Raw genomic sequence first — 16,386 nt, forward strand, 5'->3', positions numbered from 1 at the left:
AAAAAAAAAAAAAAAAAAAAAAAAAGAAAAGGTAATAACCCCCCCAAAACATGAGTAGCTAAAAACTTTCACAACTTAACCAACTCACAAAAGGTTCGCTATGATTAAGAAACATGAATATCTCTGATGATTATGGCACGTACAGAGATGCATGCATGGTAAGGAAATCATAAAAAACTGATAACCGTCCAACCGTCTTGCTTGTATATTGAGATAAAAACAATTTGAAGAAACGAGATGAAGGATCCAAATTTACTTACACTTATTTTCCTCAAATGGCCAGAAAAGGTGGACAAAGATTGGGTTAGGGATTGTTCATCACCGATATCAGCAAGAACAGAATCAAACCAAGGGATTTGTACAGACTCTGAAGCTAAAACATGAAGCCCTATGAAGTGAACAAAGGAACCGCAAGGTCACTTAAATATTCCAATGTAAAAAGCCTATATCACAAGCAACAAAATTGATGCAAGTATAGCAATTCGATATCTCACATTTTCCACTCATTATATAGTAAACTACTCCGCATTTCTTGGGATAATAATTTATCATTCCTCATAACAAACTAGATTTGAATGGGTTACATAAATTAAACCTCATTCCACCACATTAACGGCCCCTCTTGGGTCACAAGACTGAGCAACCAAGCTCGACTTGAATTCGTTTTGTAAATGGAAACCGAAATCATCGCGTACCAAAAAAATAATCATTCTTAAAACATACCTGATTTCGCCATCATGGCTGCCAATCCAATGGTCTTCAAACAAACTGTCTTACCCCCAGTATTAGGGCCAGTTATAACTAAAACTCGAATTCTGTGAGATATTGCAAAATCAACCGAAACAGGACGAGCTTGCTCCAATTGTTCAACCTAATAAGAAGCACTTTTTATTTGAATGTATTAAATAATGGTGCGAGAAGAGTTTATCAACGGACACAAAATCACAATAACAAATTACCTTCATTTTTAATAATGAAATATCGGCAACTTCCTTTTCTTTCCATGACATATTACCCCCAGGAAGTTTTCTCCCTATCTCCTACAAGAAAGATGATGACTCAGAGTAGCTTCAATTTACTAAATAACTTCTTTCTACAGTATCAGACTCAGTATAGCTTACAGTAACAGCATTTCGAACATCCCTCTTGGCATTTTCCAAACTTTCTCTATATTGCTGAGTTAGTAAAGGGTGATGGGCATTGGGTAAATAGAGGACCCATTTGTTCTCCTTTGGGTGTGATGCCTCAGATATTTGGTCCCCTGATAAGTAGACATTAGCAATAGAAGAGTTGCACCCACCTGGTAAGATTAAATTGGGACATGCCCCCCCAAATGAAAGACCATAAGATGCTCGCGCATTGACCTGTCCATCAAGGAAAAACATGAATTACAAGTCAAGTAATAAATCTACTATATGAGCGTGGTCGTTTTTTGAAATTTGCACAAGGATAGTTCAAATAGGAGGGTACATAATTTATGATCATATAATCCTTGCCTTCTGTTTAAGCTACCAACCAGAAAGCAATTTTGACAAACCCATCTCCACTTATTTAGGCGGACAACGGACAAAATCAAAATAATTAAAGATGAAATTCCAAACCTTCTTTGCAAACAGACAATGAAGAAAGAGGTGACCGAAGGTCTCTTCATTTTCATTACATGCAAGGCACATGTTCGAGGATAAGGAAATATTAGAATTCCTCTTCGCCTTCTTTGGGCAGTTCTCTTCCAAAACAACTTGTTGAGACAGAGATCTAAGTAATCAGTATTATCGTGTAACCTTTTAGCAACAAAGCTCGAAGTAAATTTGCCTGATGAGTCTGGATTCCACCACATATGATCCAAAGATGATCTGGAGGAGAATCGTGGAGGATTGAAGTGGAGCTGGTCCATTCTTCCAATTCCCTGTCTAAAAGTCCTGTTCTTGGCTTGAAGTCCCAGGTTTGATTTGTGTCCAACCCGCACTCCTGTATAGTTGAGGCTTTGGAGTTTACCATAGAATATAGAGGGGTAAATTTTTAAATGACAAGAGGAGATCCAAGCATCCTCCCAAAATCCAAATTTCTTACCATCACCTAGATTGAAGTTTACATTTTTCCAAAGGCCTCGTGTTCATTGTTCTTTTCCTATAATTGGGGATTCAAAAACCTTCTAATTGGCCTGTCTGTTTGCTTCTGATTGTAGTCATCCACAAATAAGAGCAAGTATAATTGAGAACTGTTGAAGAAATTAGCACAGCGGGGAAGAGAAATTCTTGAATGAAAGAATCTTTTATTAAGAAAGTACACAGATGGACACTTTTAAGAGACACTCTCACACTCACCCACACTTTCTAGCTTTTCATTACTTGGCTTACTTATGGAAACAAACTCCTTATTTATACGTACGAAATCCTTGGAGCCTAGGTAAAAGTAGTTTTCTAGGCCTTTCTTGGATCTAAAATGTCCTAGATATTACCAAGAAGTTATCCGTTTCTAAACAAATTCTCTAGAATTTCTTGGAGCCTAAAGAAATGCTAGGATATTTCTAGAACCTTTCTTTTGAGATACTTATTTACGATCTTCAAGATAAATCTAGAGATGACTAATAGATAAATTTAGATTATTCATGTAGGTACTCCAAGAAGCTTCTAGATAATATTAGTATTAGGCCTTTATTTTAACAAGAACATCTAGAATTGGCCAAAGAACGGAATGAGAAGGCAAGGGGAACATGAGAGCTCATAAATAGAATGATAAACATGATTCACCTGAATAGTTAAGCTAGGGAGAGAAGGGTATTGAGGGTGCAGTGATAATTACTCACCACATCCAATTCAATTATACAGCCAATGAGTTTATTAATATCTTCAAAATCCATTTTCACCTGTCACGGAACATAAATAGGATTATAACATCATATCATAAACTAAGATACTCTAAATAAATATATTTAAACATTATAATTTCGCTTCACGTTGGAAGGAAGAGTTTAATCTTTAAAATCACCAGAAGTATAATTATCGCATTTTAAGTTTACAAAATTAACACCGATATGCTAACTTTTGACATTTTTAAAGATCATCTATTATTTTTTAATCATCTCACCCATACTTTTTCAGTTAGCATAAAGAGAACATCTTCCTCCGCTTTTGCCACTGCTGCCCTTGCTTGTTGCAACTCATCATTTAAAGGAACAGCAGAGAGTGGCTCTAGGATGGTACCAATCCCTGCAGCACTACAACAATACATTCTTCTCAGATGTGAAACATTTGGGGGCTAATCTCCTATCATGTGAAAAAAGTTGGGGGAAATACAAAGAAATAATAATAATAGTAATAAAATATAATATAATAATAATAAAAATCTTCAAATTCAATTACTTTTCAGATTTTCACCAGTACATGATGTACAAATTCCCAGAAAGTGCTATAGTTTTAATTAAGTTGCCTTATTAGAAATAAAACTCAATCCATTTTATTTTTTATAAATAGTTTATTTTCATTATTTGTTTTCTCAAATCTCCAACATAAAAAAGTATAAATCATCCACATCACTGTTACAAGCCAGCATTACTAATGTGAGAGAGCAGCTATATTCAAGATAGTAATGTGCAGCTTCAAGTGAGCAATCACAGAATCTTACTAAAAATGTTTCCGGACTAGAATGCAGTATCTTTTAATAAGCGCCTTATAAAGCTACGGCTTCAAGGTATTTAGATCCTTCAAATCCCCCACATTTTTCTCCAAGAGCCACGTGACCATCTTTCTTCCAAAGCAGTAAAGTTAAAAATTTCTTTCTTTTATTTATCCTCCTTAACAACCAATCTTCTCCATTTTTTCCATTTTCTTTCACATTCCACGTTTCAAACTTGAGATAGCACTTTCCCAAATGTCTCCACTTTTTATCCTTGCATAAACTCTCAATAGTCTCCTTGTTCTAGGATTTTAATATAGCCTCCTTAACTTGCAATGGTTTGATGACTAGACACAGTATATTTTATTTAGTATATCGAACAAAAGGGATATTGCATCATGGAGAAGTCAAAAAGGGAACTTAACAGCCTATAACACAGCGTTGTTGGCTAGATGGATGTAGCGTTTCTCCTATGTTCCCAATACCCTGTGGTACGGATATTACAGTGAGCAAGTAGGAGTCTCATCTTTGTAAGTGGTTGTCAGGTACGGTCAAAGACACTTACAAAATTCTATGGAAAAAAAAATATTAGTGTGCTCTCTTCTTTTTCTTACTTGGTTTAATGTGTTATGGATGATGTGAAGGAAACGTAGTTCTAGAAGGATAAGTGGGTGGAGGATAAACCTCTACACAATGTTTCCTCGATCATATCTTTTTTCTCTATGAGAAATCATTGTGTGGTTGATGTCTTGGTTCATTATGGGAGCTATCCCTCTCTTTCGTTCAGTTTCCATCGTCTATTGTCCAATAGAGAAACAGTGGATGTCATGACTCTCTAACTTCTTTTTATTGAGGAATTTGAGTTTATATCAAGGAGAAGGAATGTTTGTTCTTGAGCCCAAACCCTTTTGAGGGCTTCTCCTATAGCTCTTTCTTTCGCTACTTGCTGGACCCTACCCCCTCTAGGGAGTGTTTTTTCTGCTCTATGGAAGGTGCAAATCTCAAACAAGGTTAAGTTCTTTGTCTGGCAGGTTATTCACAAACTAATTAATACTCTTGATCAACTTTAGACAACTGTCTTCTTTAGTAGGGCCTTTTTATTGAATTCTTTGTCGGGGTGACAGAAAAAGACCTGGTTCATATTCTTTAGAGTTGCGACTTTGCACGATCTATATAGAGTTATTTTTTTTTTTGAGGTGTTTGAATTTTAGTGATCTCGACACAAAGTCTACAGTGAGATGATCGAGGAGTTACTTCTCCATCCTCTGTTTTGGGAGAAAACGAGCTTCTTGTGACAAGTTGAAGTGTGTGCCTTATTGTTGTGGGATCTTCTGAGAGAGGAACAATAGAATCTTTAGAGGAATAGAGAGTGTTCCTAGTGATGTTTGGTCCCTTGTTATGTTCTATACTTTTCTTTGGGCATCGGTAAGGAATTCTTTGTCATTATTCATTAGGTCTTAGTTGGCTTGATTCACTATCTTTAGGGGCTCTCTTTGGGTTTGGTTTTTTTTTGGATGTTCTTGTATTCTTTTTTTTTTCTTTTTTTTTTTTTTTTTTTTTTTTTTTTTTTTTTTTTCTTTTTTTTTTTGTTAATGAAAATTTGGTTTAAAAAACTGTCAAAAGAGAGCGCTTTTTTGCAATAAAAGGAGAATACTTTTTAATATTGCTAACTGAGCCACTTTTTTGTAAGCTTTATTGCAACTTGGGAGATGTCACATCGTCCTCCTTTGTACTAGAGCTTTGTTAATACATTTGCAGGTTTATTATTTTTTTAATAAAAATATACTACACTAAAGCACAGCTGCATTTGATAAACAACGATATCTTCATTACCAGCGTTAAATTTAGCATGAGAATGATGGCCATAAAGCATATTTCCATAAGTTGATGTAACAAACATGAATGCTATAGGTTAAAAATGGATGAACCTGGATAACAGGAGACCCTTAACATCCATCAATTGAACACCCTCTGACTTTATACACCACCTTCCATCAACAATTCCTACTTCCTAAGCCAAAATTATAGTAGTATCAATTACAAAGATTAAAAAAAAAAAAAAAAAAAAATCAGTCCACTAATCTACATGTCTCTTATCATTATAAATAAACATTTATTAGAAAAGAAACAAATTATTTAATGCTTCATACAAGTCCAATCTGATACTTCTTACCATAAAGGATGTTCCACTCTTTGCGTTCCTAACTAGGCTGTCCATTAACTGACATAGCTGTACATAAATAAATGATGTTGAATTTAGTATAAAGAAGGGAACTTAAAGCATCGAGCTCATAATTTTTTTCTTATAATTTGAATCAAAGGCAGCAGCATGATAATATGAATCTCATTTTCCGGAAACTTATAAATGGAAATAAAGGTAGCTAATGCTATTACATGTACAAGAGCGGTACAAATAAAAAAATATCTAGAGTATTTCAAAACTTTAGGTAATTTCATTCCTTATACAAGTACAAGAAAAAGGAATGTAAGGATGAGTATAAGGTATGAAAACCTATCTAAATGTGTTAGCTGAAAGTGCAAATCTAAAGATTAAAGAATAAGTCCTACTCCAATGTTTTGTAAAGCTCAAACTGCACTAAAGCACGCAATAGAAACATATCTCAATGTTATAGAGTGTGTTGATTTTTCTCACATTAAGATCTCCAGAAGATGGGCAATGCATGCGAGAACAAATTTAAAAGTTTTAAAAAAATAATTATAGCTTTTGGAACCTTCTACTAAAAGTATATTATGATGTCGAGGAAAAGATAGCTATAGACACTCCCTAAAGATTTTCATAAATACTTCCTCGCGAGGAAAGAGATAAGATAGAAATACATTCTTCCCTACAAGAATAGAAAAACGGATTACAAGAACTACTATGCCTGTGAGTGGAATGGTTAACCCATGCTTCCAATCCAAACAAGATCAGGCATATGGTGCACTAAATCACTTAAATGTAGCCCAAGATTTACCTCCTCGTCAATCATAAAATATAACTAAACCTTATGTCAAAAAGATTAACAACTCCCAGAACAGCAAAGCTTCCTTAAAACTTCAATAAAGGAAAAATAGACTTCACCTTTTTTTCAAGCTTTCGAACTTGATCTCGAGATTGCCTTAAGGCAGAACTCTGATGAAGAGAAGAGAGAGAGAGAGATTATGGACCATGGTAAATTAAGAAAAAATACAATAAATAAATAACAGAAGCTCTCAAATTTAAATATTTCAAATGTTTAAATATTTTCAACATAAAGAAACGTGAGGGAAATGACATAAATATCCAAATGGAATAAAAACATGAAGATGAGCTTTGTAAAACAAAATTATTAGGGTTCTAAATGTAAAGAAACATATATTAGTAACAAAATCAAAACCAGCAAGTTTATAAAAAGCAAACCGCAGAATCTTTGACTGAGCCATCTTCATCTACAACATTCAGTATCAGTTTAATCAATGATTGATTTACAACCATTCCCATTATCTACAATCAAGGTTTAAACAAAAAGTCACATAATATTATAGAATAGAGCAGCGTTTTAAGGTCATACCCAGATGCTTCATTTACCACTTTTGTTAGGGGCATAAAACGTGTAGACCAATCCGCATCTTCTTTGATTGCAGTTTTCAAATTAAATTGCAACATATCAGCAAACTGTAGAAGAGCTACAATAGCAACTGCTTCATTTCCATCCATTGGAAGACTCCTTTGAGCATGTTCCATTGCAGATTTCACCTTTAACAACAAGACAAAGCACTTTGAAGTACAATGGAATAAAAACACAATTGATAGCAGGCAGATTCTTCTCCTATGTCAAAAGATCTGTTTAAAGCTTTGTGGAAATCAGAATGCCCAAAAAAAATCAGCATTCTTTCTTGGATTTTGTTTAATAGTTATCTGAATACAGCTGATTTGCTTCAATGGAAGCTTCCTACTTCATGTCTTTTGCCTCCTATTTGCTGTCTTTGCCATGCGGAAGGGGAATCTCTTAGTCATCTATTTTTTGGATGTTCTTTCTCAATGGCTTGTTGGTACAAACTGTCAAATCAGCAACAACCCAAAAACTTGAGCGGATGGGTTATGGGTTATGGCTGGGGCAAACAAAAGAATTGCATTTTAGTTCAAAGGAATTGCAAAAACTTCAAAGGAATTGCATTTTAGTTCCGGCTGGGGCAAACAAAAGAGGATTGATGGTATTCCAAGATGTTAGGCATCACGAACCTCCACAATGGTATGATATTGTCCACTTTGAGCATAAGCTCTTATAACTTTGCTTTTGGTTTCCCCAAAAGGCCTCGTATCAGTGGAGATAGTGTTCCTTACTTATACACTCATGATCTTCTTCCTAATTAGCTAATATGAGACTACTCCTCTCAATAATCCTCAACAATCCTCCCCTCGAACAAAGTACGCCATAAAGTCTCCCTTGAGCCTCCTTCTCTAAAGCTCTCGAACAACCTCCTCTTAATCGAGACTCACAACTTTTTTGTTCGACACTTGGGAATTTTATTGGCATGGCTAAGTTAAGGGCATGACTCCGATACCATGTTAGGAATCATGAACGTTCACAATGATATGATATTGTCCATTTTGTGCATAAGTTCTCATGGCTTTGCTTTTGGTTTCCCAAAAGGTCTCATACTAATAGAGATACTGTTCAACTCATGATCTTCTTCCTAATTAGCCAATATGAGTCTACTCCTCTCAATACTCTCCAACACAAGAAATGTTGAACGAGTTTTTATCTGGTTCTATAAAAGATTGATTCTTCTAAAGAAGATCAAATTGGTTATGAAGTGCATGGGTCTTTAGTTTGGGATGGTACGAGGACTTCCTCAAATGATATTGTGGTTCCCATCAAGGATTTTTGGATAAAAAAGAAAAGGATGCAGTGAATTTGGATTTTCAGTTGCTTTTTGTGATTACAAGGCTTCACACTTTTGAGGATTGTTAGTTAATTTCTGGAAGTTGCATGCTCAACCCATTTTCTGCTGATAAAGTCAAATTAAAATGGACATTTGTGAGGGTTTAGAAGTTAAAGGAATCGTTGGTTCTTGGCAAGATCATGGAAAATTTGAATGGGCGGAGAGTTTTGGACGAATGATCCAATTTAAAAGTTTACCTATTCCAAAATTTTGAGGCTATTGGACAAAAATGCAGTGGATTCATTAGTATTTCGTTGAAAACCATAAACATGTTGAATTGGTTTGAGGCTTGCATTGAAGTGAAGAAGAATAATGTACTTCTATCCATGCCAATGTGGTTATTCATGATTCAACACATGGTGATGTTGTGCAAATTTCTTCTTCAGTTAAGCGTGCTTCATCTAGAGTGGAAATTTCGAATATCATGGATTTCGATTGGTTTAGCAATCCTTTGGATTGTTTGAGGACTTGGGAAGTAAAAGGAAGATGAACGGTCTCCTATTCATCCTTTTATGGTTAATTTTAGCAATAAATTGGAAGGGAAAGATTTATATGGCTTTCTGTTGTTCTCTTAATTCAGAACTAATTGAGGAAGCTGTTGGTTGCAAGGGCTTTTCACTCAGGCTTTCGAAATTGATACTTCTCCAATTATCATGCATGGTGAACTTTTAATTAATAAGGTCGGTTTGGAGATAGGAAATAATTCAGTTGCCTTGCATGTTGAGCACTTCACTACTACAGTTGGTGGGCGAAAGGAGTCTCTCGATTCCCTATGTAAATTCTTCGGTTGAATATTCGGTAATGGAGTCTTCTTCACTTCCCTATGTTGAAAAGGATAAAAAGTGCCTACATTTAAGTCAGGACAGAGTTCGACTGTTGGTGTCTCTCGATTGGACCGTTGACCGTTAAAGAAGTTAAAGACCGATTTATTGAAGCTTATTCAAAATTTTATAAAAGGAAAAAAGTCTCTAACCTTCCATCTTCCCAAATTTCAGATGATTTCACCATGGTAAAAAGGGAAAATAAGTGACAATGCACTAACCAGCCGAAGGTCGACGCCACTTAAATCCAAGCTGCAGCCACCATGCTTGTGCATTTCTACTGCCGCATTAGTCTCATCCAAAAGTCTCAAGCTTTCTTCATATGTCCGGTTCAAAGACCAAAGTTGGGCCTGTTCTTGAGCAATAAAGTGATTCAAAACAAGTTTAAATGTAACATAAAAGAAATTTCCTAAGGTAGTTAATATCAACTATTTTTTTTTTTTTTTTTTGGAAGGAAACAAAACTTTTCATTGAAATAATGTAAAGAGACTAATGCTCAAAATTACAAACTACCCCAGGGCAACAATACAAAAGAAAGTACAAGGAATATATAAAGGCGTTCCAATTTAAACATATATCGTAAATAGAATAATCTGCAAAGAATTTGGAAGGTGAGTTGAACCAAAGCGATCAACCCAAGGAAGAGACTTGTGAAAAATCCTCTAATTCCTTTTGAACCAGATTTTGGCACCAATGGAGGACCAACCATCAAATGAAGAAGGTTCTCCTTGAATGAATCAAAAAACACCCACTGAACATTAGACATTGAAAAAAAGTCTACCAGCAATGACTTCGGGCTAGGGAAACATTTTTCTTATAGCACCATGATGGACCCTGTGCAATTCTAGTCGTAAACAAGCACACTGTGGGATGTAGATGAATTTTTTCAACCAAACACAATGGGAATGGTAGTATAGAGCGTTTCAGGACTTGTCTAGTGGCTAAAAGATTCATCGAAGCTTATGGGATTGACTATCAAAAGACCTTCGCTCTAGTCGCCAAGCTAAATACTATATGAGTACTTATATCTGTGGAAACAAATTGAGATTGAACATTGTTTCAACTTGATGTAAAAAAAATGCATTCTTGAATGGCGACCTAATAAAAGAAGTGTATATAAACATACCTACAAGATATTGGGGCACATACACCGAAGGAAAGATATGTGAACTCAAGAAATCTTGTTATGGGCTAAGCAATCACCTTGAGCTTGGTTTGAAAATTTTACCACTGCTTTGAAGCACTCCCCACCAGGAAAGATTGTTGTATTAATAGTTTATGTCGATGATGTAAGCCACACGTGAATTTCTTTTGAAGAAATAGTCTAACTTATGTCAACGGAATTTAAAATCAAACACTTGGAACATTTAAGGTACTTCTTAGGTATGGAAGTAGCTAGATCTAGCAATTGGCAAAGACGTTTTTGTCACAAAAAAAAAATACACTTTAGATCTCGTAAAAGGAGACTACAAGGATTGGTGGCAAACCAGTTGAGACACCTATAAATGCAACCCCAAAATTGGGATCTAAGCTTGAAGATGAAGCAACTGATCAGGGCAGGAATCATCACTAGTTGGATAACTAATTTAGTTAACTCACAGCCGACCAGACATCAATAGGTCAATGTCTAAACAAACTGTCTAAGAAGCATGCGGATTGAGATGTCTCAAGCATGGACCAAGCAAAGGTCTCATGTCCAAAAAGACTATGAATTGATCTATTGAACACCGATGCAAGTTGGGTTGGCTATCCTTTTGACCATAAGTCAACTTCAAGGTATTGTCCTATGTGTAGCGAAACTTAGTGATCTGGCGTATCAAGAAATAACATGTCTAGATCGACCCAGTGTTGAAGCTGAGTTCTGATCGTTAGCCCATGAGATTTATGAAGGAATTTGGTTAAAATGCATTCTCACGAAGCTTAAGTCAAAATAGAAGGTGTTATAGAACTGATGTTAATCAACTGTAGCAATCGTAAACATCTTATACATCATGATCGAATGAAATGTCTTGAGATAGGTCCCCATGTAACCAGTAGAAAGATTGATACAAATACAATCAACTGGAGACATGACCCTTTTAATAGCAAGTTGCAAATATATTGATCAAAGCACTACATCGGACCACCCTTGGTGGCTTGATTTCTAAGTTAGGCATGACCAGAACATACCATCCAACTTGATATGGAGTGTAGAATATCAAGCTATAAAATATTGGATATTATTTAATTCCTTTGATGTCAATTTGTAAGTAATTATTTCTTTCCTTATAGGCCTGTACTAATTGTTCAATTTTAGGAGCTATAATTGGGATCCCTCTTGTATAAATCTTACTCTTCCTACTCAATGATATACACGAAAAAATTAGTTTCATACATAGCTTCAACCATCAATTACGCATTTATGCTACATCATGTCAAAAATGCATCATAGTAAAAGTCGTCTTAAAACTCTCATGGATCTCAAAGTATCACTAGTTTCTCCAAAGTTTGACAATTAGAGCATCAGGTGATGCTGAAGATACTGGTGCCAATTATTGGTGTTTTCTTTCACCGGCTTCGTTGGGTATTCATTTCAAGATATTAGTAAACGATGGGGAGGTTTTCTTGTAGTGGTTTGTTCTTAATCTCCTTGTTCTTTGTTTATTTTCTGTCTTCCTCTTATTTTCTGTTTCTCTCCAGTCTAATTCTTTTGAACACAAAACAAAAATTTCCATTGAAAGAATGAAAAGTGACTAATGCTCAAGAATAAAAACTACATCCGAGTGAAAATGAAAAAGAACAAAAATCAAACAGCCCAAAAATATATATATATATCTGAGAAGAAAAGACCCCACGTGGAATCCTGAGAAAGAGACTCAAGCAGACTAGCCCATTGAGAAACATGCTTCCAAAGATTCTGTGAAGCCTTGTCAAACAAAACTCCGCATAGACTGAACCAATGCAGGCTTGAAGCAGAATCCACACATTACCAAGCTTTAGGGAACAGAAACAAAAACAAACTTCAAAGGGAACACCATAGAAAAAAGCAGACTTTGACCGCCTCTTTCACCAAAAGGAGAGAGACCTCTTACACTAAACACAGAGAAACCACGGCCAGGAAACGGTTCAAGTGCTCCAGTCTACTCTTTCTAGGTTGTTTTACCATTTTCTCTTGTACTCTTTTCTTCATCAATGGAAAGATATATTTTCATTTCCAACAAAAAAAAAAAAAAAAAAAAAAAAAAATCAAGTATGTGTTGTAAGTCTGAATTGCTGTTTTCTTATTAATTTTCAAATACCTTTTATAATCTGGCTAACTAAATTCCAGTAACAATAAATCCAAACAAATTCCTAGATACTATCTAGGTAACAATAAATCTAGATAAATAAATCTCTAGACAAGAGATAAATTAGGGCCTACATACTAAATAACGTCAATAACTTCTCTTATTTAATGGGATTACATTAATATCTACTTAATGTTAATCCTTCGACTCTCTCCCCAACTTGAGTAATAGATATCATTCATTCTCAGCTTGGATACTAACTCGTGAATACTATCCCCTTGGAGCACTTCCATAGGCGTTTCTTGCCACTCTCGTGCTCACTCCTTTTGGAGCACTTCGCAAGCGTTGTTTGCCTCTCTTGTACTCACTCCTCTTGGAGCACTTTCATGGACATTGTTTGCCTTTCTTGTGCTCACTTATCAAGGAGAACCAATTGATGTTCAGAAGAACTCCACTCACTTGCAATGGTGACTCCTTGAAGCAATCTTCTAAGCTCTTCATCATTCCTCGCAGCTAAAGAACATGCTTAGGGTTTATCCTCTTTTCTTTTTTTTTTTTTTTTTTTTTTTTGTCGCGTGCTGCATTCCTCATCAATTCCAAAACTTTAGTGGCAAGGTATTTGAGGATGACAGCTAGGTAGACCGGAGCATCTACGCACTTTGCATAGGAGCCTTTCTTAAGGTACTGTCCAGTTCTTCCAAGAATTGGAGTTTAGTTTTGATAGATTTGGAGCTTAGTTTTGTTGCCTCCTTTTCTTCCTTCGACCCCCTTTGGTTCCCTCCATTATTGAATACTTCAAATCTGAATCTCAGAATTTGATACTGTGATGACAATTGGAGGAACGACTTGAAATTTCTCTAACATGATGGTGGAATAAACAAGAGGAAATGAGGCCTTGGCCACAGTAAATGATCAGCAGCTATGAAGGCTTCACCGATAATGGTGGACTTTAGGTGTAATCGACTATAAACGACCTGATACTATGTTGCAAGTCTAACTATGCTATATTGCAAGTCTAAATTAGACTGCTATTTTTGCTTTGAAGGCTTCACCGATAAGGATGGACTTTAGGTGTAATCGACTATAAACGATATGATACTATGTTGCAAGTCTAAGTTAGACTGCTATTTTTTTTAATTAATTCTCAGAGAAGTACATGTGCAGGCTAACAAAATCATTAGATAGTAAATAACAATAAATCCAAATAAATCTCTAGGTACTAAGTAACAATAAATCTAAATAAATAAATCCTTAGATATAAGGTAACAAGAGTTAAATTAGGGCCTAGATACTAGATAACAATAGAGACAAAATAGGGAGATCAACTACTTCTTTAATTTAAGATTACACAATTATCTCTTAAGGCTAATCCTTCAACAGTACTAGTAAACTTTCAATTCTATGGTTGAACATACAAAAAATTAAAATTAGTCTTGTATTGAACCTAACTTAGTCAAGGTCGGTTTTCCAACTTTGATGTCAATTTTGCATAGATACATCTCGACAGCTAAATGATGAGGTTTTATTGATCAGGGTAACCCCTCCTGTGTGTACATATTTCCAAAGTCATTTATGGTCTCGAGAAACCTCGAGCATGGCATCAAGAACTTCACAATTTTCTCCTACATTGTGGTTGTAAGAGTCTCCTGCTGATATCATGCTGTTTGTTTTTTACCAAAATGGACATCTGCTTTACCAACATATTGATGTTGATAGTTGGAAAATAACGAGAGCAATAATTCTTTGGTGAATGAAATTGTTGATGTTTTAGTAGAGATTGTTTATCTCCCTTTAAAGGATCTTGGTTTCCTGCCCTATCTTCCTGGTGCATGTTATCCCAACAGGTACCACTGTCTACTTTCTCAGCAACAATATTCCATTGATCTTCTTGCTTGAACTCATTTTACTAAATGTTAAACCAATAGCAACTTCTCCCTAACTGAATTCGTCTTCTATTGAATTTCATTTTGGGATAGCTCTGACACATCCTAGTGAGTATTGAGCAATACTGGTCTTTACTATTTTTTAGCTTCCTTATTTAATGAAATATTATTGTGAAATTTACTTTAATTTATTCAAATAATGCACTTGTTTGTACTTATTTAATCACACATATTAAACGTCAAAAGTTTAGACAAAGTTCTCCGAGTTATGTTGCGTTTTCTGTGAGTGAGCTCCCTCAATTCATTTCCCACCGTGTTGTGACCTTTGTATAGCTTGAACAACTATGAATTAATTCAAGACTTGAGCTCGAAAGCTCTGAGGTATCAAGAGGATGTTGATTTTTAAAGAAAAAAAATAAAAACTTCTAAAAGATCCAATTTATGAATAACTCTTCTCCACCTTTAATAAAATTGTAACAGCCCAACCTCAACCTCAAGCTCAAGCTCAAGCCCACCGCTAGCCGATATTATCCATTTTAATCTGTTGCGTACGGTCGTCAGCCTCACGAATTTTAAAACGCGTAGGTTAGGGAGAGGTTTCACACCCTTAAAAGGAATGTTTTGTTACCCTCTTCAATCGATGTGAGATCTCACAATCTACCCCCTTGGGGACCCAACGTCTTGCTGGCACACCACCCTAGTCTGGCTATGATACTATTTATAACAGCCCAAGCCCACCGCGGGCAGATATTGTCCACTTTAGCCCGTTACGTATCGTCTTCAGCCTCACGGTTTTTAAAATGCGTCTACTAGGAAGAGGTAGGAATGTTTCATTCCCCCCTCCATGTGAGATCTCACAATCCACCCTCCTTGAGGGCCAGCGTCCTTGCTAGCACAAAGCCCAGTATCTTGCTCTGATACCATTTGTAACGTTAGGGAAGCCCTTGAAGGGAAAGCCCAAAGCGGACAATATCTGCTAGCGATGCGCTTGGGCTATTATAAATGGTGGGGTTTGACCCTCTCCACAGTAGACGCGTTTAAAACCGTGAAGCTGACGACAATATGAAACGGGCTAAAGTAGACAATATATGCTAGCAGTACATAAATAAACTCTAATAAAGAACTTCACTCTTAGATTTCTTCTCAAATACAAAATTAAACTCACCATCCAAGCTCCAATTTGAGGGCGTATTATAGAGCAATTGTTTGCATGAAATCTTTTAGCAGATGATATATTTAGATTTACATTTTATCAATCGGTTGGTTATGATGCTATCCAACTTTCAGGAATTAGTTTGGCCTAACTCAGTAATATGCATCCAAGTCTATAAATAAAAAATTGAAGCAGTACTCTTCATAGGAAAAAACAGAAACAAGGACAGGAATATGAGAATTTAGCTGTGATACAAACCTTGATAGCTTGACGGCCCAGTGAAGTGCGGGCGAAGGAAGCAACGGAATCACAGAGTTTATCCCATTCCAGCGCTCTGAGACTATCAAGGTGGATTGAATGTCTGTTTCTGTCACCTCTAATGTCATTGCCGACGGAAATGTTTGCGGAGAGGGAGAAGTGTACGGGTACAGCTCGATTCTGGAATCTGAACGAACTGACAATGATAACCGGCAGTGTAGCAGAGTTGATCCAGGTGAGGTGGTGGCCAAAAACAGTTGCAGAAAGCATCGTTTTAGCCTGGCTGCCACCGACGAGGGACGAGAGAGTTTGGTCCTAAGAACAAGCTGCTACTCCCGCTAATAGCTACCTTTGCTCATGCTATCTACATTCCATCGTCTACCTTCCAATGGATGGTATTTTGCCTTTTCCCGGAAAATATATTAATTCATATTTTACGGAATTTTCCAATCTTTATCCCCAAA

At 36.0% G+C, this 16,386-nt stretch overlaps 1 protein-coding gene across 5 annotated transcripts in view; it reads right to left on the reverse strand.

Annotated features, from left to right (window-relative positions):
- LOC111483140 (endonuclease MutS2) overlaps positions 1–16,336 on the reverse strand; it is a 23,627-nt gene extending 7,291 nt beyond the window's left edge. Inside the window, exons 1-13 of one of the 5 annotated variants that reach the window (XM_023129282.1) lie at positions 15,923–16,336; positions 9,584–9,712; positions 7,184–7,351; positions 7,016–7,099; positions 6,698–6,748; positions 5,789–5,845; positions 5,544–5,626; positions 3,088–3,217; positions 2,807–2,866; positions 1,122–1,364; positions 960–1,040; positions 724–871; positions 261–388 (exon numbers count right to left, since the gene is read on the reverse strand). In XM_023129282.1, coding sequence (XP_022985050.1) covers positions 261–388; positions 724–871; positions 960–1,040; positions 1,122–1,364; positions 2,807–2,866; positions 3,088–3,217; positions 5,544–5,626; positions 5,789–5,845; positions 6,698–6,748; positions 7,016–7,099; positions 7,184–7,351; positions 9,584–9,712; positions 15,923–16,192 — 1,632 coding nt within the window. In that variant the 5' untranslated portion in view covers positions 16,193–16,336. The remainder of the gene's footprint in view (positions 1–260; positions 389–723; positions 872–959; positions 1,041–1,121; positions 1,365–2,806; positions 2,867–3,087; positions 3,218–5,543; positions 5,627–5,788; positions 5,846–6,697; positions 6,749–7,015; positions 7,100–7,183; positions 7,352–9,583; positions 9,713–15,922) is intronic. The other 4 variants (XM_023129283.1, XM_023129284.1, XM_023129285.1 and 1 more) reach the window with 4 other exon arrangements.
- Positions 16,337–16,386: the final 50 nt, after the last annotated feature.

This window comes from Cucurbita maxima, unplaced genomic scaffold, assembly GCF_002738345.1.
Source record: "Cucurbita maxima cultivar Rimu unplaced genomic scaffold, Cmax_1.0 Cma_Scf00008, whole genome shotgun sequence".
Lineage (NCBI taxonomy): Eukaryota > Viridiplantae > Streptophyta > Magnoliopsida > Cucurbitales > Cucurbitaceae > Cucurbita > Cucurbita maxima.